Source organism: Etheostoma spectabile, chromosome 8 (genome assembly GCF_008692095.1).
Source record: "Etheostoma spectabile isolate EspeVRDwgs_2016 chromosome 8, UIUC_Espe_1.0, whole genome shotgun sequence".
Classification (NCBI taxonomy): Eukaryota; Metazoa; Chordata; class Actinopteri; order Perciformes; family Percidae; genus Etheostoma; species Etheostoma spectabile.
The window spans coordinates 259,817-286,480 of NC_045740.1; the positions used below are offsets into that span (position 1 = coordinate 259,817).

At 41.5% G+C, this 26,664-nt stretch overlaps 2 protein-coding genes across 7 annotated transcripts in view; one reads left to right on the forward strand and one right to left on the reverse strand.

Annotated features, from left to right (window-relative positions):
* Positions 1-26,664, reverse strand: part of cdh23 (cadherin-related 23) — a 196,641-nt gene that overhangs the window by 43,395 nt on the left and 126,582 nt on the right. For all 4 annotated transcript variants that reach the window (XR_004332902.1, XM_032522253.1, XM_032522250.1 and 1 more), the window contains 14 exons: positions 18,618-18,682; positions 17,594-17,831; positions 15,719-15,824; positions 15,303-15,430; positions 10,441-10,513; positions 9,412-9,528; positions 8,890-9,002; positions 8,614-8,721; positions 6,670-6,859; positions 6,238-6,383; positions 5,843-6,062; positions 5,163-5,315; positions 4,801-4,914; positions 3,536-3,684 (listed from right to left, as the gene is read on the reverse strand). Coding sequence is in view for 3 of the 4 variants with exons in the window: in XM_032522253.1 (XP_032378144.1) it covers positions 3,536-3,684; positions 4,801-4,914; positions 5,163-5,315; positions 5,843-6,062; positions 6,238-6,383; positions 6,670-6,859; positions 8,614-8,721; positions 8,890-9,002; positions 9,412-9,528; positions 10,441-10,513; positions 15,303-15,430; positions 15,719-15,824; positions 17,594-17,831; positions 18,618-18,682 (1,920 nt within the window). In the remaining variant the exon portion in view is untranslated. The remainder of the gene's footprint in view (positions 1-3,535; positions 3,685-4,800; positions 4,915-5,162; positions 5,316-5,842; positions 6,063-6,237; positions 6,384-6,669; positions 6,860-8,613; positions 8,722-8,889; positions 9,003-9,411; positions 9,529-10,440; positions 10,514-15,302; positions 15,431-15,718; positions 15,825-17,593; positions 17,832-18,617; positions 18,683-26,664) is intronic.
* Positions 89-3,497, forward strand: LOC116693348 (uncharacterized protein C10orf105). Of its 3 annotated transcripts, none has more exons than XM_032522262.1 (2): positions 89-259; positions 1,577-3,497. In XM_032522262.1, the coding sequence occupies exon 2, from the start codon at positions 1,589-1,591 to the stop codon at positions 2,087-2,089; it is 501 nt and encodes a 166-aa protein (XP_032378153.1). In that variant the 5' UTR covers positions 89-259; positions 1,577-1,588; the 3' UTR covers positions 2,090-3,497. The 3 variants fall into 3 exon arrangements, with proteins under 3 accessions (XP_032378153.1, XP_032378154.1, XP_032378152.1); XM_032522263.1 differs by having other exon boundaries at positions 89-230; XM_032522261.1 differs by having other exon boundaries at positions 117-265.

The following is a 26,664-nucleotide window of genomic DNA, read 5'->3' on the forward strand; positions in this document are numbered from 1 at the left end:
AACATCTGAATGGCTTAGAAAACACACTATTGTCTTTGGCTCCCTGGGATTAAAACAACAGTATGATATAGCAATGGTAATGCTGTTAACCACACGTTACCCCCTTTTCCTCCTTGTTGCCCTCTTCCTCCCCAGTGTTTCCCTTGTGTCTCTGGGAAAGCAGCAGTTTAAGGGGGGAAAACAAGTGCGTGGAGCCAAGAAACAGGTCTGACCTCAGTTACTGGAACTAAGTAAGGTGCTGTTTTGGAGTCTCTAAAGTGTGGGTGTGAGTATACATTTTTGATTGGTTTTATTAAAAATGATTAAAGGTAGAGTCTGAAGAACCAATGTTAATTGCTTAGCATTTTTGAGGTAAAGATAATGAAATTCTTTTAAATCTTAAACTCCTAAAATTGCACACAATCTCATTAATGTCTCTTAATATTTTGTTTTTTTATGTCTGTTGTGAAGTCTTTTGAAAGGAACCTCCTAAAATTAACATTTCAACATGTGAGCTGCTTGACATGTGCTTGGCTAACTGCACATTGTCTAAGGGAGAATGTTGTACATATTTGGTTCAGGGTGATAATAACTTATCTGGAAGGTAGATTTGAATATTAGTGAACAGAGACTGGATATCTGACATCTAAGAACTGTTACTGTATTTCCCCCTTCATATCAGTCTTTGACTTTATAGAAAATATAGACAATATCGTAACAATTATAAGAAGAGCCATCAAGAGGCAATAAATTACAAGTATGCTACTTAGAAATTAACTTTACAAAGTGACAAAGTGTGCGGGTAAAGAAGTTAAAAAATGACTAAAAACTAGCTGAGCAGTCAGATCTGGAGGAGCAACAATGTGGGGTGATAGAGACGGAGAGTACCTTACAGCTAAGCTGCCAAGCTTAAGAGCAGCACAGTCTACAGTAAGTGTGGGTGAGAAAGGAAGTTTGTGTTTGAATAGCTGCGTGTGTGTGTGTATGTGTGTGTGGGGAATATGTGCTTGGAGGCGCTGACTAATGAACTGACTCTCTAACGAGCCATCCTCCACTGGCCTTTTCATAGCTTTCCTGGCATTTGGTCTTAAAAATAATTTCACGTCCCAATGTGTTTCCCTTAAACCGATAAGCCATGCTTTGTCTCCGCTGAATTAAGGATGATGACATTTACAAATGTTACTATGCTGAAGATGGGGGCATGCAGAATGATGGGGGGGATAATTGGAGACTGGGGTAGAAAAGGTGGGTGCCTTGTATTTTACAAGGGGCATTTTAATAAACCCAATTTGTTTTACATTGAAAAAAGCCTGTCAAGCATTGACTGTTGGGTAGTCCTTGATTTAATAGCTACATAATTGCCGCAAATGCCAAACACTCCCGCATCTGCATGCATGCGTTTCAGTGTGTATTTGTGCATGTATACATTTATCATAAGCTCTTGAGTGTATGATCTAAATCAAGTGAAAATAAATCTACTCAGCTTGGTTAGGCTTGGTTAGTGAGGCAGAGAGCTGCCGAGGCACTTTTAACAAAGGTTCACACACAACACCCCCCCTACATAGAGCTCCAATCTAATAGTGTTTTCTCCATCCAGCGCCAAGACAACATGAACACCACTGAACCAGCCGCCAACTTCACCTTTACGTCTAACACAGAAAATGTCACACTGTCCAGCCTGACAACCACCACCATCCCTCCCACCATCCCACAGCCTCCACCCTATTCTTCAGACATCCACGACCCAGAATTCACCATTGTGGTGGTGCTGTGTTTGTCACTGCTGCTGGCAGGGTTAGCTGCCTTCCTGGCAGTGTGCCGACCCTCGGAACAGGATGGGGACTCTGAGGCGAGCTGCAGCCGAGGGGGGAGCTTGACCCGTGGAAGAAGCCGGTCTAGTGAGCCCCAGCTAAAGGTGTGGAAGAGGCTGGGCTCATATCGACGTTCATACAACATCTCCTTCAGACGACCACCCCATCGCAGGCCGCATGAGCGTGGGAGCACACACGTGTCCCTGTCACCACCCCGACAGACACAGCCACAGCCAGAAGCAAGTGTGGAGCCCCACCTCACTATGCCTTGTCTGTTTGACTATGTTACTGAAATCTGAATGGACAACAGGCTGAGGGCAGAAGGACTGCTTCCTAAAACAAGCGACACACTGTATATGTTATGGCTGGTGCAGCGAACATCACTAATACCAGGTGTGTTTGAAGAGTACATGCAAATAATGTTTAGCCTTAGTTTTACTTTTTATTGCAAGGTGGATGAGGTTTGCAACATGACAATTTAGGCAATCAAAAAGTAATTGAAGCTGGGTTTACACATTTTTGTGACTCTGTGACTTAATTTCACTCTTTATACAGTCCCTCCAGGATTTTGCGATGTTGTGATCGTGCAAATTCACGCAAATTCAACCAATCACCGCAAATTTGACCAAATACCGGAGTTTTCCGCAACTTCAACCAATCCCAGCCATCCCACCCGCTAGAATCAGTATCAGTATGGAACTCTGGGAGAGCAAAAGATGGTGATATTTCAGACCGTCCTGCCAACCTGTAAACATTTCAACATCTACGTACGCTGTAAAAAAAATTTCACTCGGAAGTAGCTGAAGCGGCTGTTGTTTTAATCCTGTCTGCTCTCTGCAGCGGGCGGGGCTACTGAGCTCCCCCCACGACTGACACGCACGCACGTCCGCACGCACGCATGTCCGCACGCACGCACGCACGCACGCACGCACGCACGCAATGTGCAATGATAAGTAAAAGTCCAATAAGTCCTTTATCAAACCATGTGAATGTATGTCTCAGCCCAAGACAGGAAATTAACTAACAACGTAAAGATCAAACAAGCCACTGACAGACATGTTCAAATTTGATTCATTCAATAAATTATTATTTTTTGTAAAATCCACCAACCATTTTCATATTGTACCAACATTTGCAGCATCCTGAGCCTTTTTGGTAAGGTCACTAGGAAAACTCAGCCTAGAGTAGTTTATTCTCCGCAAAACAAGTTTCCTTTTTATTTTTAAAGACCAATAAAAAAACATTTTATAAGCAACTTTTATCGCAATTTTTTTACAAAAGCTCCCGCGACATAATTTTGGGCCGCAACAATCTAAAAAAAAATTTGCAAAATCCTGGAGGAACTGGTTATAGCAGGATGTTGTTTTCAGCATAGCTACGCACTATATATAGCGGTAAAATTATTTAACAATGATTTATTTTTTCAAGGCCAAACTTTTATATAGACAAAGTTCTTATATATCCCCCAATCACATTTAAAGTGTAGGTACAAGTATCATTCACGCTCGTAATTGTTCTGATGCAGAAAACCCATCCACCTGGTAAGCCATGTAAGACAAACATGTTTCATGCAGGTCTCAAAACATGATAGGTCACTAATACTGCCAAGACAAATGCAACCTGAGCCAAAAAGAGACCACTGTGTGACTAATCCTTTGTGTGTTTTGCAATTGTTACAATAAGAAATAAAGTGATACGTTTGACTGTGAAAGTGCAGTTTGTTACTGGATGTTTGTGTTTTCCACCTGAAGGATCCTGGTTCCTTGGGCCACGCTCTCCAGAATGCTGGTCTCATAGCTGTTTTGTAGGAAGATGGGTCTGTTGTCGTTAACATCCTCCACCTCAACAAATACAGTGGCTGTGCCTGTCCTCCGGCTGCCCGCTGGACCGTTGTCTTTGTGCAGAAGCAGACACCAATACAAATAAAATAGACCATAAATAAAAGAAATCATTTAAACAAACATGCAAAATGGAACTGATTCCATATTAATACATTACTTTAAAGCAGAGATCTTCAACAGGGGGTCTGGGTCCCCCTGCAGATACATACTGCAGTTACTGCAGGGGGGCCGCCAAATTATTGTTAATATTTTGAAAGTTTTTTTCAGTACAGAAAAATACTTTGCACATCTATAACACAAGACAGGTGGGTCGGAGGGGAGTAAGTAATACAAAATATGCAGAGAAACTCCTGCACACTGTCTAACCTGCATAAAATAAAATGTAATAGTAGGCAACGCTTAAGTACTAGACCTTCATCGGGGATAAATTAATGAAAGGAGTTTCTTTGCGATTTGTGAAGAAAAAAAACATTCGTGATATGCATGCTGGCCTATAGGTAAGGCAGTCATTCGAACATAGCCATCCACAGATACCGTTAATCCTAAGGATTCACTGTGCCACATGTATGTTTAACATTAAAACATGATTTATAAACTCATGCCGCCAAATATTTAATAGCTTAGTATTCTATGCACTAATAAGGTATGCACATGCATGCATATGCTTTAGGCTGCCTTCTCTATCTTAAAATAAAGATTAAAAAAAATAAAGCAGAAACATAAAAAGAGCTTGTTGTAAAGAAGTAAGACTGAAACATTGTTGGCTGATCAAAACTCAATTTGCAGCTGCTTGTGAATTAGAACAACGTGTTATTCTGTTCTCTTGCACAGTTTTACATTATCTCTGCCTCCTCTCCCCTCTCTATCTGGCGCCCTCAGCAGATAAGCCACCCTGGCTTCCAAAACAGGAAAACCTCAGAGTTTTTGTTCTTTCTTTTCTAACAGGAACAAATGCAGTGGAGCAATGGTCTGAAATCACTGCAGATGTGCAGACACTGCTTATGTCCCCCTCATTGTCATTCAAAAGTGAAAGGACAGCTTTAAAGATCACAAACAAAACAAGCGAGAAAACAAGTCCTGTTACTGTATAACAAATACAAACAGAATCTGTAAAAGCAAGGACGATTAAAGATGATGGAGCTTTTCTTGCATTATAAAAAATGACACACCTATAGCTTCTATTCCCAGAGTGTATGCTGCCTGGGTCTCTCTGTCGAGGCCAACCACAGTCCGAACAACTCCGTCTCTGAAGCCCACGCTGAATTTACCATCCTGATTACCACCTAAAAGATACAAAACACAAACACATTTCCAAATTAATTTACAGCATATTAGTAAAACATACTCAATCACATCCACACAGTACAGCTATTATACTAAAAAGAAGCATGCAAGAGGAGCTCACCTGATACACAAACTCACACAGAGACGGATGGATGGACAACAATACTGTACGTGCACATAGTCACCATAACTGTACAACACTGTAGCCCACAGATACACAAAAACAACTCCCACTGTGACCTCTGACCTGTGATGAAGTAGCTAAGTTCGGCGTTGAGGCCAGCGTCGTCGTCAGAGCAGATGAGGCGCGCTACAATGTAGTCTCTAGGGACACTCTCCTTCAGGGAAACATTGTACACGCGAGGGTTGAAGGTGGGCGTCCCATCATTTACATCCAGAACTGACCCACACATACAAACAGACACACAGAAAGACATGAGGACTCACAGATAGACGTACATGAGGACAAATAATGCAGCAGGGTGGAGCAGTGAGTAGAAAGACTTGTTAAATCAGAGTAGATTTAAGATTTCGGAGTTTGTTTTGTAAATGAGTTGTGCTGCTCTATAGCTGCTCCCGACTTCCCAGTGATGTTAAACACATCTCTATGAAACAGTTCATAATATTTTGATGCTTCTGAATCATTTGAGAATTGCCAGAAAACCTCACTCATTTTTTCTATTCCTTTTTTTCCACAGCAAATTGACCATTTTGTTGGATTGATTTTTCACATACCACCAGCAGGTGGAAGCATCATACTCAGCAAATTCCTGAGAAGTCAGTGGTTAACTTTCTGCCATAATGAAGGAACACTCTCACATTATGCAGAATCCAATTTATACCATGGCTTGACAGCTTCACATGTAGGATCATTTCAAAGAGAGCAAAGGTAATTCGTTATCATCAGACACATTTGCAGACTTTTACCTGTGACAGTGAGGGTTGAAGTGGAGGTGCGGGGGAATTTCCCTGCATCATACGCAATAATTCTCAAATAGTACTGTCCAATCTGCTCACGATCCAGGACTGCCGTGGAGGTGAGAACGCCAGTGGAGGTGTTTAGGAAGAAGTCCAGGCGAGGCATTCCCATCTGTAACGCCATAGTAATCAATCCGTTCTTATCCTCATCTAGGTCCTCCACCTGGACCTAGAGCAGAAAGAGAGATAGAGAGAGAGAGAGGAAGGGAGAGAAAGACCAAGAAAGAACACAGGCGGTTACTGAAAAGGTAAATCATAGTGGATGGTAAAAAGAGAGAGGAGATAGAGAGAGAGATAGATTTTTTTTTAAAGCCATCATACATGAATATAGTCTTATAATTTACCCTAAAAACTGAGAATCCAATGGGCAGTCCCTCTGGCACTTCAGCCACAAAGGGCAGGTTGAGGAAGGTTGGGTCGTTGTCATTGAGATCCAGCAGGTTGACAAATACTGTGGCGCTAGCTGATGCACGCAGTGGAGGTGTACCACCTAAAGAGGGCGCCAGAGAACATAAAGACACACACACACACACACACACACACACACACACACACACATCTCACGGTCAAAGGGCTTTTATTAGCCACAGTAAAAGGTTTCATGGTCAACATAAATTGTAAGGAAAGAGGCTAATCGGTCAGAATTTAAAGCTCTCTACTAAGAATGATATAGAGCAATTTAAGCTTGCTTACAGATGGTTTAAGTGTTTCATGAGTCGGGCCAATTTACACAGTGGAAGGCAAATACAAGTGCAAACTGACATCGCACTACTCACGGTCAACAGCTGAGATGATAATGGTTGTCATGAGTACTTTGTCCCTGGGGTCGGAGCTTTCCCTGTCCAGAGTTAACCCACTGGTGCGGATCTTCCCTGTACTAGGGTTGATGGTGTAGAAGGGGTTTTCTGGACTGATACTGTACACCACTGTTCCATTTTCCCAATTGTCAGGGTCCACTGCCAACACCTGGATAGGGGAGAGACAGGTAAAACCTTTCTGAATATTTGTTGGCCTCAACTCTTTACAACTCCCCAACAAGAAATAGGTTTCCCATACCCTCTATTTAAGAATCATCAAGTTATACGGTGTGTTAAACAAAAGTCTGTTCCAGAGGAGAATGTAAAGATACTGGGACAGGAAGGATTTAAGATGTCAGGAGAAAAGGAAAGAAGAAGAATTACACCTAATGTTAATTGAAATTAGAACATCCCCATCCTACCCCAGAGCATATTCACACACAACCCCATCCAACTGTTCTAACACATCAGTCAGCTAAAAGAAAAATGGTAACGTCTCTTTTCTGACACAAAGTGGCGATGGGTGATGAATGTGTCAGGCCGGGAGCCGCGCTAAAACACTGGCTGCTTTTTAAAGAGCTTATCAATTATTCAGTGCACTGACTAAAAAATGCCGGAAACTGGTTAATTGGTGATTAGAGGAACAAAGGTGTTGCAGGTATTTAATTATTAAGGCAACATGGTAGGAAGGCATCTCAGAGGACCATTGATTAGCAACTGCACACACAAAGGTAGGTGATATAAAATGTGGGGAAGTGTCGAGCCGGTGCCAGTTGAACTAATCAATTCCGGCCTGAGCAGAGCACATTAGAAGATGGTGAGCAAATATATTAGCCTTGTCTATTGAACTCTAGCCCTGGTGTCACTGCAGAGTGGCAGTAAAGAGAATATTGTTTTGAAATGAGATATTAGAGGAGGCTCACTGTATGTGTACACGTGCTGAATGTAAAAGGCTGCAGTAGTGGTGGTGGGGTGCTCCTGAGATTTAAGTGGGATGATCCTTGCACTGGGCACAGCAACCAAATTCATTGGCTCGCTGGACACCTCCAGGACTCAGCAGGTGGCCTCATGTCACCATGGAAACACTGATGGGGCCAGGGCTACATTGGGGCCAATAACAGGACTGTAAGCCTGGGTGGTCCAATTTATTGAAAAACGGTCAAAGGGGCATCAGTGTTAGCATTACTGGATGCACCATGAATGAACTCAACTGAGGAATAGCTACAAGAGAGCAGGAACGAGTGGACAATGTTGCAACGTTTTAGCAGCACAACACTCTCTTGCTAAGCAGCATGGGTTCTCGCTTCCAATTTTTGCCTAGCAGCTGAATAATTTGCTATGGGTATGACTGTGGGCTACATTTTAATTAGCAATTGGACTACCTTAATTACACTCACTGACGCCTCTTTAATTAATGGACAATCAGGGCTTAATTAACAACAACACATTTCCAAAGACAGCAGCAGGACAATGAGAGAGTTTGGGGTAATGCTAGAGTGTTTACTTTGTGATGACCTACGCAGTGATGGCAATTTGTCCATTAATAGTGCAGGACTATTCATGCAGATGCATCCTTCAACATGCACAGTATGCATTTGAATAGTCATTGTGGTATTACAACAACAATCTTCACACTTTGATCACTCTGCTCTAAAACAAAAATGTTTCTTAATTCCCGTTCATTACATTTAAATTAAACAAGACTATAATAATGAATCAAAACAGAAAAAAACACCACTCAATGATCCTGTTGCTCTCCTTACATCACATTTTTATAAATGAATTCCTAATGTTTCGGCCACCATCCACAAAACAAACAAATGCTGAGAATTATCATTCAGTGTGTTCATCTGTGCTGTTCACATTACCATTTAGTTAACCATCAGCTCATCAACCAGGTAACGTTGGGCTATGTTTACTCACAGAGAACACATCAGTGTTTATTGGGCTCATCTCCACTATGTTGGTATTGTATGGCTCATCTCTCCACACAGGGGCATTGTCATTGATGTCCAGGATGGTGATGTTCACCTAAACATAGAGGGAGTGAGGGAAAAGGTCAATGGGAAATGATCAATAATATCAGTTATACAAGTGACCGTTGTTCATCAAGCCAAAAAGCCATTGTACACGCTATATGTAAAATAAAACAGTGATTATTGAGTATGATCAGAAAGATTATGGCCGCAAAGTGGTTACCGTGGCGATGCCAGTCTTCTGGGCAGGGCCTACCCCTCCATCCACAGCTCTGACTATCAGGATGTACTCCGACTTCAACTCTCGGTCCAGCAGGGCTGTGGTGGTGATCTCTCCTGAAACAAACATGGCATCAGATCAAAAATAATTCAAACAACCAGGACACCCGAGTGAAGCTTATTATTATTATTATTATTATTATTTTTACAAAGCAGCTCTCATGTCAAGATGAATGCCCAGAAACATACAAGTGAAGATCTTAAGAAGGTATTGCAAACACAGATCTAAATAAGCACAGATGCCACATATGAACTGACAGTAAAATTAACTCAAAAAATTGAATAAGAGCTTAAAAATCTGCCTCAATTACAAGTATACTTTCAGAAAATACCCACAATTCTACACGTGCACACACACACACACACACACACACACACACACACACACACTCTTGCGACTATACATTGCCGATACACTCCTGACAACCCAACCACCCACAACCACACAACACACACACACACACACCTGAGCGCGAGTTGAGACGGAACTGAGAGGAGCCCTCCAGGGAGTAGATGAGTGAGGCCTGGCCAAACTCCCGCGAGGTGTCCAAATCAGTAGCATTCACAAGCAGCACAGTCGCCCCTGTGGAGGAGAGTGTGGGATGAAGGGAGTTAGACAGAAAGAAAGTTCCAACTCATGTAGTGGGAGAAAAAAAGAAAAAAAGTGAACAGAGAGACAGAGTCATGGGGAAAATATGTGAAGTCTAGTAAAGAGGAAAGACAGAGAGAGAGACAAGCTGCAGAGACAGACTGCAATGGCATTCAGAGAACTAATTTCTTCACCGCCTCCATCCACAGCTCAACTGATGGCATGGCAGTGAGTGGGTTTATGGATTAGGGAATTATCAGCTTGTTTGGCACAGCGTATACTTGGCACAGGCCTGATCAATACCCAGGGGGATGAGCGGCTGGCCAAAGCCGCAGGGCTAGCCTTGCAGCCCAAGCCTTAGGTCCCCAGCTCAGGGCCAAGCACTTTAGCCATAGTCCCCAAAACTTCAGCCTTGGCCCAAGCCGCTCAGCTATGTGCTCCTTTAAAGCGGGACCGAGACACAGAAAGTAGTCAGCATTTGCTGGGGCTCAGAGAGAGAAAGGGGCGGTCAAACATCTTATTTCCCTCTAGCGACTGGAAACCATTGTCTGGGAGAAGAGAGTCTTCTGAATGCGTGCAATAGAAAGAACAGACCAGCCAGTGATTTTGCCTTGAAAAGTCAATATCCTGCATTCTAACCGTGCATTTAAAAACATTACACAAAATCATAAAAGACAGTAGAGAAGGCCAGAGGAAGCATATAAAATAAAACATAAAAAGCAAAACCTAGAGAAAGCAGAGCTATTTGTTGAATATGCTAATAGTAAGGCAATTTAAGTTAAGAGGTGACGGTATGAGCTACATGGCGTTTGAGTTGTTTGGAGTGTTTAAGTGCAGTGTTGGTTGTGCACCAGAAAATGCATTCCCGCAACTAAACTGTAAGCCTAAATGTATAAAGTGACTCACCAGCAATAATGTTCTCTGGGATTTTGACGATGTAGGACTGCTGGCTGAACGCCGGTGGGTTATCATTTTCATCCTGCAGGATGTATAAAAATCAACAATAGCTCAAATCAATGTGCAAAACAATGAGAACATGCAATGTCCTTTCAAAATAGCTGTCATCACACATTAGCACAGAGATAAACAGATTTGGGAATTAATCACATTGAGCACAAAATGTTTTTAGGAGTAAAAACGTTGTAGTAGTATCTCTTAGATGATGGCCAGACAGCTGGGTGAACTGGAAAAGCAATGGACCACTTTGATTTATGGCCTCAAACTGTTTTTTCTTCTGTTTCTGCCATCTAATTTGGTACTATTTACACCTGAAACAGGAAGTAAACACAGTATGCTAAACTATCTAACCTAAAAAGCAAAAAAAGAACAAGCAGGCACATTTGCAAGAATCGTTCCAAACATTATTAATGGCATTACCTAAAACAAAGGAGACCTGTAATTTGACAGAAATGAATGACTCCAATATGGATCAGCATCCGCTGTCACACAGACTTTCTCAGAGCATTTCTATTTTTATATTGAATTAGACTATTTCATGCCAACAACATCGAGTTGTGTGGCTATTTGCAGAGAGGCTCCCCACTGTGGGAGCTGCTGAGAAATGTTAACACTTTAACAACAGTCAACGGCACCATTATCTATCTAGGCTCTGCGTTACACTGGTGTAAAGCATTGTGTGTGTGATGCTGCCAGCTACTGATAAACCCCTGTGGTGTGAATCACAACACTGTGGAGGACAGAGAGAGAGAGAGAGAGAGAGAGAGAGAGAGAGAGAGAGAGAGAGAGAGAGACTGTATTCAGAATCGTGCACATCTCTCCCTTTTGGATTTTGCATTCCAGCACAGATTCCTTCAGTCTTTTACACAATATTTCTCCCTTATGTAGGATTTGTATAGATTCGCATACTGTCCTTGCATAGCATATTCACGAATATTCCAGCTGGATTCATCCATTGTACTCTGTCGTTTCTTCTTTTATGACTAAAAGTTACTTGTATAATGGATATCCATCAGGGGAAATGAGCTTAAGAGCCAGCAGAGATACTGTTTATGAGTTCTGGTTGCTCATTATATTTTTATTCTGTATTAACAGTATCTTAGCAAAGATCAACATATATGTTTGTTATATAAAAGACCTGGCACGTCTGTTATACAGAATGGTCAGCAGCACACGATGTACACCAAATGTATTTACAAATGGTTAATGTGAATTATATCAGGACCTTCTTGAAAATGAACAGAAAAATACAATACATCATAGATTCTAATGTTATTATTTTCATCTTCTACTAAGGGTGTTAAAGACGGAGATGACAAAATCAGTGATACATTATAGAAATATAGTGATAGGCATAAGATAGATAACTGGATACAGTATTGTAGGACAGCAGCATTTTCAATTTCTCATTATATGCCAAGTGAACACGTCCTATGTTGGATCAAAAGTTACTACAAAATACAAATACAAATAAAATGTAAATACAAATAAAATGTCTGGGTTTAGTCATGTTAAACAGGCAGACATGATCTCAGCCTTAAAGCCAACAGTTTTGAAAGCTACTGACCTGCATGACATTATGGGACGGTCTTTATAGCTATATGTTGTAGAATTAGGACCCCGAAACTGGTGCAGATTACCTTTTTTTATAGAGACTTCATTATATTAAAACATCTCTGATCCACTGCATGCACTAGTAGACGGCTGTAACTTTCACCAGTGCCTTAAAATAAGACATTTAGCGATAAGACTGACAAAAGCAACTGAACTGGAAGCTCTGATAGCTGCGCAGAGTGTGATAAAACTGCAAACAAAGCTATGGGACTCTGACAGAGAGGAAATTCTGAAATCCAATGTGTAAGATCAACGATCCACCATGAGCCAGCTAACAGTTGTCACACAATGGATCAACATTTAAATACAAGACAGCTTAGTCTTCATTCAGTACACACAATATAACGACTCTGAACCCGAGGAGACTGTGAGGAATTTGTCACAGGGTGTGTCTGCTGCAGTGCCAAGTCATTAAATACTTCCTGGAAAAAAGCAAGCAAAAATACTTGCTTGAAGATATGTCAAAAGATATGTTAAAAAAGAATCAGCAACAAACTAGTTTTTAACCATGTAAGATTTTTTCAGGAACCAAAAAAACACCCTCACATAAGAAGGGAAGACACAAATATAATTATGCATAGGTGTAATAATTAAATACAAAAAACACACAGTTTCTTAACCAGCTAATTTTACTGATTTGGAAAAGAGTGACTGTTTATGATGACCACCAGCATACTGGTAATATTAAATTAGGTATGTAATAAACTATGTATAAAGGAAGGTATGTGTCTAAAATGCTAAAAGACTGTCTCATCGGCTGAACATGTTAAACAATGATGATTAATGGATACATGTTCAGCAGGCTTTTGGATTTGATAGGACTGGCCTGACCGCAGAGACCTCAGTGAGGGACACTGTTTTTATGTCTGAGAACATTAAACCAACCCCCTGATCCGTGTTAGTGACATTAAACATCATTATAAGCAAGGACAACAGAAGAATGGGAAAACTTATCTTCCAATCGGTGATACTGTGCAACCAATATGAACGTCATGCAAGATTTCGGAATAGTTAATAATACAAATAAATGTATATCGTGAGACATCACTGTAGGGGAATACACCTTTTTATCTGTAAGCATGTATAAGCATTCCTGATATGTATTGTCTGTCTTTAAAGAATAAGATAATTTGAATTAGTTTTTTAACATTCCACCAGATGTTGTCATTTTTAACGAGAACAGAAGAGTAGGATTTGTTGTTTGTTGGCTGTACTTTGGACCACATACTGGAGGAGGCGTTTCTAACTTACAAAGAACCAGATTTTTACAGCTTGAACATGAATGCTAATGTTTATTTGTATGCTTTTTGGGTAATGTCCATAGGTTGGTAGAAAGTGTCCGGCAGATGACAGAGATTTTTATGGAAACAAGACTATTGTTCTTGCAAGGTACAGTACTGCTCTGTGTCTCTGTCTCTGTGTGTTGCTGACAGTCGCCACATTTAGAAGAGGCCCCGTGACGTGCACGTTTAGGTATGGCTGTGTATCATGATGACAGGGCAGGAGTCAGGATGAATTACTGTTGTTTAGACCCTATCTTGCACCCGGGGCAGCGCGGTGCAAAGCCCGACACAAGCGTCTTTGCCATTTTATGATCGTCCCGCGCACACATTGTTTAAATAGAAAATGTACCTGCGCCCATCTTTGCGCCCATGGGCGTGCTGGTCTTACAGGGAGGTGTGTTCAGGTGCATTCTTGACGTATTGCTATCTTGAGGCAGCGCGTAGTGATCGTGCCATTGAACAAAAACATGGTCTAAAGTCAGTTGTGCAGCATTTCCTTTAATTTTAACAGCGCATTAGTGAAATGCGCTGCAGGCGCAGCAGCACACACGCATGCAAAATATTACATATACAAATATTACATATAAAAATATTGTGGTGCAATTCTGCCATCATAATCATAATGGCAATACACCAAGGTAGAAACTAGTGGCGGCTGCTGGTCTTTCAAAGACGGAAAGATCATTTTCAGCCTACATCATGAAAATGGTACATTTATTATTATTATTATTAATAATAATAATAATAAGAAGAAGAAGAAGAGTGAGATGGTTTCATAAAGAGGCATGACCAGCAGTGCATTTTCTTTGTAACAGCACTTCCAGTCAGCCAGCTAACTTTGTCATACCAAAGCTAACAAGACCTGTTACCTTGTTTTGCACTAAATCAATCTTAGGTGTGAATACTGTAAATCCATTTTAGGTGTTAATACTGTAAATCCATTTTAGGTGTTAATACTGTAAATCAATTTTAGGTGTTAATACTGTAAATCAATCTTAGGTGTTAATACTGTAAATCAATCTTAGGTGTTGATCTGCCCTGCTGTTTAAATTTCTCCTCGTAAGGTAGACTTTTAAAAGGCCAAAATAAGGGTCTACAATATTAGCATGGTCAACAATATTAGCATGCAACACACCAAACATTAAAACATGTAAAAGAGACAGTAAAACATGGATAAAAAGAATAGAAAACAGTACATGACCAAAGTGCTTGTGCCTAGCCTACTGTATGAATGAATAAATGAACAAACGATCCCACTCCTCCATTCAAGCCAATGACCGTCTAGTTTGAAGCACTCAAAAAAACCTGTTCAAAGCAGCCCCACAGGCCTATGTCATGCAACAATTGAAGACCAGAAGAACGTCTCTGATTCACTAATCCGCGTTCCAGAAGCAGGAAGTGTGACACAGGCCTACTGAAATCCATGGACGCTAGGCTTCAACAGGAAAACGCACTGTGACGCTAGGGGAATGTATGAGGAGGAATCTGAGTCAGCTGATTCTGAACAAACTCGTCTTTGAGATGAATGTGTTCTAATGCTTTTTTAGTCAATAAAATGTTTACACAATAGTACATATTTGACCTTAATTCTTTTTTTACATTTAAGAGGAAGCTGAGCTTCACTTGCAGTCTTAAAGAAATATCCTCTGGTACAATTGCGCCTTTGTATGTTGGGCGTTACGCCCAAAACATACCTATGTATTCATGAAGACACTAAGTACCACCCTTTTGAACCATGCGTTTTTCCACCGTCAAACTAGCAAAAGTGGATTTAGACACGCCCTAAACATACCTGCGCCATCTGCTTAGATCGTTAAAATAGGACCCTTAATTTTAAAAGCACTACCGTGGGTGTGTGTGTCGTATGTGTGTGTGTGTGTGTTTGTGTGTGTGTGTGTGTTTGAGTGTACTTACAATCACCTCCACCGTGACAGGGACGGTGCTGTTGAGGGCTGGGTTTCCCCCATCTTTGGCCATCACTGTCAAATAGATGATCCCATTGGGAACTTTCTCATAGTCCAGAGGCCTGATCACACTGATCACTGGTGGAAGCAGAGACGGAGAGAGAGAGAGAGAGAAGGAGAGAGGAGGAGGGAGAAGGAGAAAGGTGGGGTTTTGTGCTGGTGAAAGGTGCTGGTTTTCTGTGGAACCTGCAGCATCACAGTTTAGTAAAGTAATGGGTCAAATGGCAAATAACAACCCAAATTTATACGAGCATACACAAGTGTACAAACTACTCAACAGCATGCAAGTTTAACTAAACATCTACAGCAACCCTGGCCAGATGTACTTCACAGATTGTGGGTTCATGCGCCTATAGGCCGGCGTACCTGCGTAGCCCTCCACCATGATGATGCTGAAGAAATTGGGGAAGCCCGAAGCTGAAGTGATGGTGTATGTCAGGATGTTGTTGGGAGGAGAATCCTCATCTGTAGCCTATGGGTGGGGAGGGGGGGGGAGATAGTTAAAAGTCCACAGAGAGAAGTAGTGAAAAGTTCTGAGTGAGACTTTAAGACAGGGAGTGTAACAGAACAGATGCTGCAGTTGTGCGTGCTAATATTTATATGTGTATTGCAAAGCATGGGTGCGTGTGAGTCTGTGCACGTGTGTAGCCAGGAAGCTGTCAGTCAGTGGTGGCATGTTGTTGGACAGATTAAAGCTGATTCTGACTATTAGCGGTGCAAGCGTCAATACTGGATGAACACCAACCGAGCCAAAACGAGCTAAGCAGGCAGAGGACAGATGAAATAATACTTTGCAGGGCTAATCCACAACAACATCAACAACAATGATGGCACCCCCTCATTATTCCAGAGCTGGCAGGAACTTGAGTCCTCCGGCTGTGAGGAGAGTCTACTGGGCCTTACTGGCATCGTTAAAGGCTGGACAGGTTGTCAAAAACACTCACTTGTATCTCTCTGTGACATGCATATCTCAACTCTTTGATTTAATGCCAAAGTGTTGAGTAAGCAATACCTTTCTTCCTCCCACAACTTCCTAAACTCTGTCTTTTCTCTTTCAGAATGTCTTCCTATATCAAATTTCAACAAATAGTTTCATATTTGGCAGCTGTTTACCACTCAAAGGTAAGAGTAGTTGCGGGCAGCAAATCAAATAGACAAGTGGCAAATAAGTAAAAGAATAAGAAGCGTAGAGAAAATGAAAACGATTTTAGCTGTTAGAAAGCATAAGCACCGTAGTAGGAGTCATTGTATGCAAAAAGAAAGAAGCAAACAGCCTCTCTTTGCTTTGTCTCTCAACACATCCTCTCCCTCTATTTCAGTCTTTCTCCTCTTTCCTAATACTCTAACTGTTCTGGAGTATATACATCAGTGTTCGTGTGTATAGTTGGTTCCAAGGCAAATCGCTGACGCACAGAATTGTGCATCTGGCATCCCTGTTCCTCTTGGGCAGCGTATTAATATCAGCAGCGTTTAAGGTTAGCTCAGACTAATCAAACACAGTGACTCAAGCATTGAGCTCAGTCATCAGCTCAACTCCCACAGTGTAAAGGCAAGCCGCCAAAGTGCACTGTGGCAGGGTGAGCCCCTGCTATACCCACTGCCACAAGGGACGTTATAGTCTTTCTCTCCAGGGCGCAATCACAGGAAACGCAGAGCCATTAGTTACCATTGTGCCTGTGCACCTCTGCTTTTTTGTGTGGCAGTGACTGATGGCCAACACACCAGGCTGACCTGTTCTTCTTGGATACAGTGCACACAAACACATAACTGCATGATTGTAGTAACACAGAAAGAAAGAAAGCAAACAATTATTGCTAAGCTACATCCCACTGCCATTATTGCCATAGTGTTTTGGTTTAGCGTGATATTTAAAATCAGTGATGGTTCATAGGTATAAACGGGTCTCGTAACAAGAGTGTACTCTTGGCCTCTGTCTGATTTAAAACTCCATACGTGCACGTTTAGAACCTTTGAACACCAACACAGGTGACTTCAGTTATTCTGGCTGATTAGACCACTGCTCAGGTTGAAGGTGGGCTGGAGCTTCATTTTATCTACTAATAAGAATAAAAAAGCTGTCATTTTTTCTGCCCTTTCAGGTGCAACAAAAGTAACAGGAGGCTTAGGCCGATGTCAGTCAATCCATCCATACACACCCACACAGTCCTGGGAAGAGGTCTAATCAGCCAGGTTAACTAAAAACAGCTGTGTGGATTTTCAGGGCCTTTACACACGTCTCACCCTGACTCGAGCCACCGTCTGGACCGCCTGTTCGTTCTCTCTCAGCGAGCCCACGTACGCCTCCTTCTGGAACTGCGGCACGTTGTCGTTGACATCCAACACGCTGACACGGATTCTCCCCGTTGTCTCCTCCCCGCCGCCGTCCCTCGCCAACACGGTCAGTGTGAAGCGCTGCATCAACTCATAGTCTAGACTGGCTCGCAGAATGACCCAGCCCGTCTCTGCGTCCAATGAAAACCTGCAAGGGACACACGTGAGGAAATTAACAAGATACTTCATTGTTATGTTATTAACATTATACTAACTTGTTTAATTTTGAAAGATGTATTTCCAATGCTGAGCAACATAAGTAAATCATAAAAACGTTATTGTTTCACGTAATAAAAATATAGTAATGAGATGTACTGAATAGTTTATAGTTTATTAGAGCTTTAGTATAAGGCACATTATACATGATACATCACATCAACATTGTGTTATCCTACCTTGTTTAAAACAGCAGGTTTGTACGTTTTAAAAATAACTAAATGTAGCATGAAATTGTTTTGTTATAACAAAAAAAGACATCTTGTTAGAAAAAGAATAAGTTCTCAATCTCTATGTTTTTGGCATTTAGCCCTGTTTGCGGGAGCTGATGGGGTTACATTTGACTGTAATTGCACCTTGTATGATTTTATGTGACAAAAAATGATGGAATAGACTGGCTTAGAAATTAACTCTGCTAAACAAATTCAACAAATGACAAAATAAACGAAATGATGCTCAGTGAGAACAACAGAGAAACAAAATTGGTAGGAAGCTACACTGATTGTGTTCCTTTGATACTGGAGATAATGAATGAATAATGTTTGATTCTGTAAATTTGTGGCCTAAAGAGAGCAGGGGTAAAGGAAAGCACCAGACATCATTGTGGCTCAGCTGCCTCTGGCTCAGCTGTGAGGCAGAAACAGTGCTGTACAATCGTTCACAAGTGGCTGAGTAAATGAAAAATGAATGCGATTGAGTGTGTGTGGCTGCGACTTACTGGTCTGGCTCGTCACTGAAGTAGTAACGCACAATCCCAAATGTGCCTACATCTCCGTCTGTAGCCTGGACAGAAAACACAGTTTACTTTTACAATCAAACTTATTTCCTTGTATAGTTTTACAGAACATTTAGCTTCTATTATCCAACCATCCATTTGGTTTCTTTCTTATCTACTTTTTTTCTTTTCACATGTACAGTGGGGGAAGTTTGGGCACCCCAGGTAAAATTTGTATTAATGTGCATAAAGAAGCCAAGAAAAGATGGAAAAAATCTCCAAAAAGCATCAAATGACAGATTAGACATTCGTATAATATGTCACAAAAAGTTTTATTTCCATCATTTCCACTTTCAAAATAACATTTAACAAAAAAATGGCAGCTGCAAAAGTTTGGGCACCCTGCAGAGTTTCTAGCGTGCACCGCCCCCTTTGGAAAGCTGAGACCTGACAGTGTCATGGATTGTTCTCAATCATCGTCTGGAAAGACCAGGTGATGTCAATCTTAAGGTTTTAAATGCCTAGACTCATCTGACCTTGCCCCAACAATCGGCACCAGGGGTTCTTCTGAGCAGTTGTCTAGAAAACTGAAACTGAAAGTAGTTGACGCTCACAAAGCAGGAGAAGGCTATAAGAAGATATCAAAGCGTTTTCAGATGTCAATATCCTCTGTTCGGAATGTAATTAAGAAATGGCAGTCATCAGGAACACTGGAAGTTAAAGCAAGATCTGGAAGACCAAGAAAAATATCAGACAGAACAGCTGGCAGGATTGTGAGAAAAGCAAGTCCAAACCCACGTTTGACTGCACGATCCATCCAGAAAGACCTGGCAGACACTGGAGATATGCTACACCATTCCACTATAAAGAGATACTTGTACAAATATATGGTCTTCATGGAAGAGTCATCAGAAGAAAACCTCTTCTGCGTCCTCACCACAAAAATCAGCGTTTGCAAATGAACATATAGACAAGCCTGATGCATTCTGGAAACAAGTTAATTGGACCAATGAGGTTAAAATAGAACTATTTGGCCGGAATGAGCAAAGGTACGTTTGGAGAAGAAAGGGCACAGAATTTAATGAAAAGAACCTCTGTCCAACTGTTAAGCATGGCGGTGGATCAATCATGCTTTGGGGTTGTACTGCAGCCAGTGGCACAGGGAACATTTCACGACTAGAAGGCAAAATGGATTCAATTAAATTTCAGCATATTCTGGACGCTAACTTGATGCCATCTGTGAAAAAGCTGAAGTTAAAGAGAGGATGGCTTCTACAAATGGATAATAATCCTAAACACACCTAAAAATCCACGGTGGATTACATCAAGAGGCGTAAACTGAAGGTTTTGCCATGGCCTTCACAATCTCCTGACCTCAACATAATTGAAAATCTATGGATAGACCTTAAAAGACCAGTGCGTGACAGACAGCCCAGAAATCTCAAAGAACTGGAAGTCTTTTGGAAGGAAGAATGGGCGAAGATACCTCAAACAAGAATTAAAAGATTGTTGGCTGGCTACAAGAAACGTTTCCAAGCTGTGATACTTGCCAAAGGGGGCAGTACAAGGTATTAACTCTGCAGGTTGCCCTAACTTTTGCAAATGCCATTTTTAGTTTTCTGTTAGTTTGAAAGTGTAAATGATGGAAATAAAATCTTAATTTTTGTGACATATTATACAAATGTTTAATCTGTCATTTGATTTTTTTCTTGGCTTCTTTATGCACATTAATACAATTTTTTACCTGGGGTGCCCAAATCTTCGAGCCCCACCACTGTACATGCAGTAAAAATAATTCTAAACTCTTAATCAAATATTGTTAGGTAAATTATTTGTATGCCCTCAAATTTTATTGTGAAAGCTGAAGGGAGGGAAGTTCATGGCACACCATTCAAAGTACAAAGTGTTGTCAATTAAATTAAATTATAATTTAGTTTTCCTGACAGTGATATGGTCATTAAAGCCAAATAGAATGCTTTTCCCATTTTATGTTAATGTAACATAATATTCCTCAGCATACATTTGTACCTGTGTGCTTGGGTGAGGTTACCCAGAGATTTAATAAAATGATACATGATTATATGATATTTCTCACTCAAGCTGAGCTGTCTGTGACAGTAAAACATGCAAGCAATGCAAAGGTGTTGATTGGATTTAATCTGATGAGAGAACTGATTTCTCATCCACATGACCCACCACCGCCTGAAAAAGCAGCAGCAACTGCTGTCATATGTCTTGCAGATAAAAATGGTGTCAAAAATCCAACATAAAGAGCAACACTTTCAGGAATCTTGTACTTTATGAAACGCCAATCTGTCTTTGTAAACACATGCAGTCCCATGTGCACACATGCACTGATGCGTACACACAGGGTGTTGTGTCGTCGCTGATGGATCGTGGCTGGAGAGGCTGTTGTAATAGAGTTTCACTTCAGTGGCTCTGCAGTCAGTTGAAGGGCCAAACTCGAACGTGTCTGCAGCCTGCTCTGTCAACCACGATGCTGGTCACTGTGATTCAGTGATGCCCTGATACCGACCTTATTAAATAGGACTGTGTGTGTGTGTGTGTGTGTGTTTGTGTAGGGTATATGATTTTTTGCATGTGGCTGTGACTTATACTAATTTGTGAGCAAGTATGTGTGTGTGTGTGTGTGTGTGTGTGCGTGTGTGTGTGTGTGTGTGCATATGCGTTTAATGATATGAGACTGATGTGAAAGTATATACACCAGTAATTGGGCCAAAATGTGTGTGAACTAATGCCCTTTTTTGGCTGTAAATGGGGATGCACGTGTGTGTGTTTGAATGTGTTAGAGGCGATATCTGTGAAATTGAATGCATTTATTGTTACGTGTATGCGTGCGCGCCTGTGCATGTGAGTGCCCATCTATGATGGCTCTTACAGATGGAACAACGGCGGCAGCTATCAATGTGTTTTTTTATCCTTTTTTTTTTTTTTACACCATGGTGTTTAGCACAAGCCCATAATTTTACAGAGAGCTTCCACCACATCGTCCTGGACGGCAAATCAATGTTTTTTTTAATGTCCAAATGGCCTTCGCTTTGTTGTCAAGTGCCCCCAAAGCACATCTTTCTACGAACAGAAAGAGTTACGCTAACCATATGTGAGGTTTTTGGGACTCCAGTCAGGTTCTTATATTAACCTTTGAGTTTTCATCCGTCATGTCTCAAAGACCTCATCATTTAATGTCACTCATCTGCTTCTCCCCCTCTCTTTTGGCATTCTTACCATCCCTCCACCTCCTTCTTTATCTATTTCTTTCCGTCTTTACCTCGCTTTCCTTCCTATATCCCAAGCTCCTCCTCCATCTCCTCTGTCTCCCCTCTCCTCTACATATCTCCCTAAGCACACTCTTCCCCCTCGATGCCTCCCTCCCTCATGTGCTCCCTCTCCCAGGTGAGTGACAGGCCCATAAGTGCTCCAATGATAGCAGTGGGGGTGTTGGCGTGACAGCTATCGCGGCGGTGACAGGAACCGGGCTCAGCCTGGGAGCTAATACTGCCTCTGCTTCTGCAGCCGAGCCCCTTTCGCCATGACGACAGACAGAGAGGAAAAGAGAGACACAGAAGGAGATAGAGAAGCCCCCCCCCCCCCCCCCCCCCCCCCCCCCCCCCCCCCCCCACCCAATCATTCACCAACTCGCTTTCTATCTCCCACCAAACAATCACCATGACAGTACGGCCCGGTCACTTTGTCAACTGCTTGCCAAAGACTTTCAACTTTAGAAGCAGACGGCCCGCAGCAGATGGATGGTAGAGATTGGTTTGTGCAGGGATTTGCAGTAATTTAACACCATGGGCCTGGATCCTTGAAACCAGGGTATTATGCATTTGCTCCCCATCGCCATGGTAGCTCAAACTTTTTGGGGTTGGGGAATAGGAGGTGATGGAAAAGTTGGCGGGGTTTGGTGCACAGGGAGTGTGTGAGTGTACAATTTAATGAAGAAAAAATGACATGGAAGTAAAGCTGGGCTATATGCCTAATAACCTCACTGATAATAACAACGAGCATTTCAATTACTGAGATGGTTCACGGGGATAAATTGTTTTCATGCCAAATAAGTAATGCTGATGGTTCCATAAAACATCTCTATTTAGGGACCCTCCAAATAACTAAAAAAAAGTTTTAAAAAAACAGTATGGAGGACGCACATTGCCACTGATTAAGATGGTACAACCCCCTGTCGGTTGATCACCTGTTCTCCTACTGTCAAGATGACCAGAGATGATACAATGGCAGTATATGTTGTAGATTAATGCTGGGCCCAGACTGCAGTGATGAAAATCTCCCTTTTGCTAAGGAGGAGGGCACTGAGGTTTCAAAGTCAGCATTCTGATCAAAATACAAACTAAGTTGTTAAGGAGTTTCTGCACAAAGAGTCATTGGCTGTGCTGATTGCCAATATAAACTCTGCAAACCCTAGGCTCCTCAGGCAGTAACTACAAAAGAGAAATTAGTTCTCAGTTGACCAGTTTGGTTAAATGATGTGTTTCTCCCCTTCAGAGAGGCGAAGCCAGCAGGCAAACAGTGTGTGTGTGTGTGTGTGTGTGTGTATTTGGGTGTACCTGTGTACCAGTGCACTCATCTGTGTGTCTGCATGCCTGTTAATGCACCTGTGACAGTATGTGTGCGTTGATTGGAGTGTTTTTGTATGCAAAGTAAAGTGTGTATGTGGGTGCATATGCTTGTGCATGTGAAAAGGACACACATGGACAGAGATGCACGGTGTTTCCAGGTTCATTCAGTCTTCGGGGCATATATGCACCCCAACCATTTACAGTATAAACTCCTATTATCACACTCAATTGCTTTCAAGAAATGAGAACTTTCCCTCATTGGTGACAGAAAGACAGGGGTAGTGTTTGTGTCTGTGTGTATGTGTGTAAACTGGTGTTGGGCTGGAGGGGGCACAGGAGCAGATTATCAGCCCAGCTATCTCATGGACAGTGAGGGAAGTTAAAACTGCACAGGCCTCTCCAGCGTGAGCGAGCTGGAATTTGAATTGATTGGCTCCTAGAATTGCTTTTTTCTGCAGAAGCTTTGAGAGGCATGGGAAAGGAAACCAATTACTGGCTGTCAAAGCCTGCTGTCAAAATAGAGATGACCCCCAGTCCAAACACAGACACCCTCCTCTGTCTCAGTGTTGCACACCTAAACACAATCACAAAGAGTAGATAACACACAGTCACATCACAAGCACAGTGAAGACGTCCAGTTTCTGATAATCATTGTGTGGAAGTCAGTGACAAGGACACAATTGTCAGGTTATCTTCCTTAGCTTTGGTTAGTTTCACCCATGCAGGCTGCTTTAAAGGCCCTCCGCCTCATTTACTCACATTTTCTGTTTCTAAGACAAGATCATAGCTCAATCTTCACAAATGCTATACAAGTGGGATACAGAAAACGGTTACTTTTATCGTGTTAAAAGTAAACACTTTGCATATTGTACAGTGTGTGTGAAATTCACAAAGCAGAGTCTTGATCATATGACACATTCCATCCCGTATACTTCAGCATCTTTAAGCACATCATCTCAGCTAAATGAGGTGCCTGTGGATCAGCAGTTTGGATGTTTGTGGCTGCCACTGCACTTGCAGGGCACTATAGGAATCAAATGCAAATTCAGAGGGAGATTTGCACGTCCCATCAAGACTGCACATCACACTTGAGTAAATAATTTTCATCAAGCCATGTCTGCTCAATAATCAGCAATGAAGAGATTTGTCGTAGATTAAAGGATAGGGTCACATTTTCAAGACTTGTCTTAAAACAATACTCTGTGCCTGTATGCACGTTAATACAGTTATTGGTCGCTGTTCCTCTCGTCCATACCGCAAAGAGATCCCTTTTCTAACACGACTTCCATGTAAGAGGTGGGGAAGTTCCTTGTTCTGTGCAAAAATGTTCTAAAATTTAATTAAAGCTAATAGAGGCCTCAGCAGTATGAGTTTATCATATCAAGTGAATCTCTTCTCTTTTTAGTCTTTTTAAGTTTGGCACTAAAAACACAAACTTTGGAAAATACCCACTTGATGTGTCTTACTCAAACTGCTGAAACCTCATATTACAGCAGCTTTAGCTGGACTTTAAAATGATTTTTTACACAGAATGGGGACTGTGGATTTAGTCTCTTCCATTGGAATCAGGGATCTCTTTAGTGTCAGTATAAATTGGAGGAACTTTTACAGCAAACAAAAACATGTTTGACAGCACACATGGGCACACGAGTATTGTTTGAGGACATAGTTGAAAAACATTGTGAATTAAGAGTAGTCAAACAATTGAGCATTTTGCTTTTTTTTTGGTGTAAAAAGTGTATAACAAAGGGACAGTCAAATAAAGTGGTCACTTGTCTTGTCCCAATACAACTAAAGGTTTGACGGGAATGAAGAGGTCAATCAAAGAATGAATCTCAAATCTCTAACTTCTTTAGTAGAGACAAGATGCAAAATCCCTCATGTCCTCAGATCAAACGAAGACCTACCGCATCTCTCAGCAGTCCCCCAGCTGTGACCTAGAGCACCTGGAGGGTTGAAGGGAGCTACAGTGGGGCTCGAAAGTTTGGGCACCCTAGGTAGAAATTTGAATTAATGTGCAAAAAGAAGCCGAGAAAAGATGGAAAAAAATCTCCAAAAGTCATCAAATGACAGATTAGACATTTGTATAATATGTCAAAAAAATTAAGATTTTATTTCCATGATTTACACTTTCAAACTAACAGAAAACTGAAAATGGCATTTGCAAAAGTTAGGGCAAACTGCAGAGTTAATACCTTGTACTGCCCCCTTTGGCAAGTATCACAGCTTGGAAACGTTTCTTGTAGCCAGCCAAGAGTCTTTCACTTCTTGTTTGAGGTATCTTTGCCCATTCTTCCCTTAAAAAGTCTTCCAGTTCTTTGAGATTTCTGGGCTGTCTGTCACGCACTGCTCTTTTAAGGTCTATCCATAGATTTTCAATTATGTTGAGGTCAGGAGATTGTGAAGGCCATGGCAAAACCTTCAGTTTACGCCTCTTGCTCTAATCCAACGTGGATTTTGAGGTGTGTTTAGGATTATTATCCATTTGTAGAAGCCATTCTCTCTTTAACTTCAGCTTTTTCACAGATGGCATCAAGTTAGCGTCCAAAATTTACTGAAATTTTATTTAATCCAATTTTCCTTCTACTAGGGAAATGTTCCCTGTGCCACTGGCTGCAGTACAACACCAAAGCATGATTGATCCACCGCCATGCTTAACAGTTGGACAGAGGTTCTTTTCATTAAATTCTGTGCCCTTTCTACTCCAAACGTACCTTTGGTAATTCTGGCTAACAAGTTCTATTTTAACCTCATCGGTCCACAGAACTTGTTCCCACAATGCATCAGGCTTGTCTATATGTTCATTTGCAAACTACAAACGCTGTTTTTTGTAGTGAGGACATAGAAGAGGTTTTCCTCTGATGACTCTTCCATGAAGACCATATATTTGTACAAGTATCTCTTATAGTGGAATGGTGTAGCATATCTCCAGTGTCTGCCAGGTCTTTCTGGATGGATCGTGCAGTCAACGTGGGTTTGGACTTGCTTTTCTCACAACTGCGCGCTGTTCTGTTGATATTTTCTTGGTCTTCCAGATCTTCTTGCTTTAACTTCCAGTGTTCCTGATGACTGCCATTTTCTAATTACATTCCGAACAGAGGATTTGAATCTGAAAACGCTGCTATCTTTATAGCCTTCTCCTGCTTTGTGAGCGTCAACTATTTTCAGTTTCAGTATTCTAACTGCTTAGAAGAGCCATGGTGGGATGGTTGGGGCAAGGTCAGATGAGTTGGGCATTTAAAACTTAGATTGACATCACCTGGTCTTCCAGACGATGATTGAGAACAAACCATGACACTGTCAGGTCTCAGCTTTGCAGGGTGACCAAACTTTTGCAGACGCCATTTTTTTGTTTTCTGTTATTTTGAAAGTGTAAATGTTGGAAATAGAATCTAACTTTTTGTGACATGCTATACGAATGTCTAATCTGTCATTCGATGCCTTTTGGAGATTTT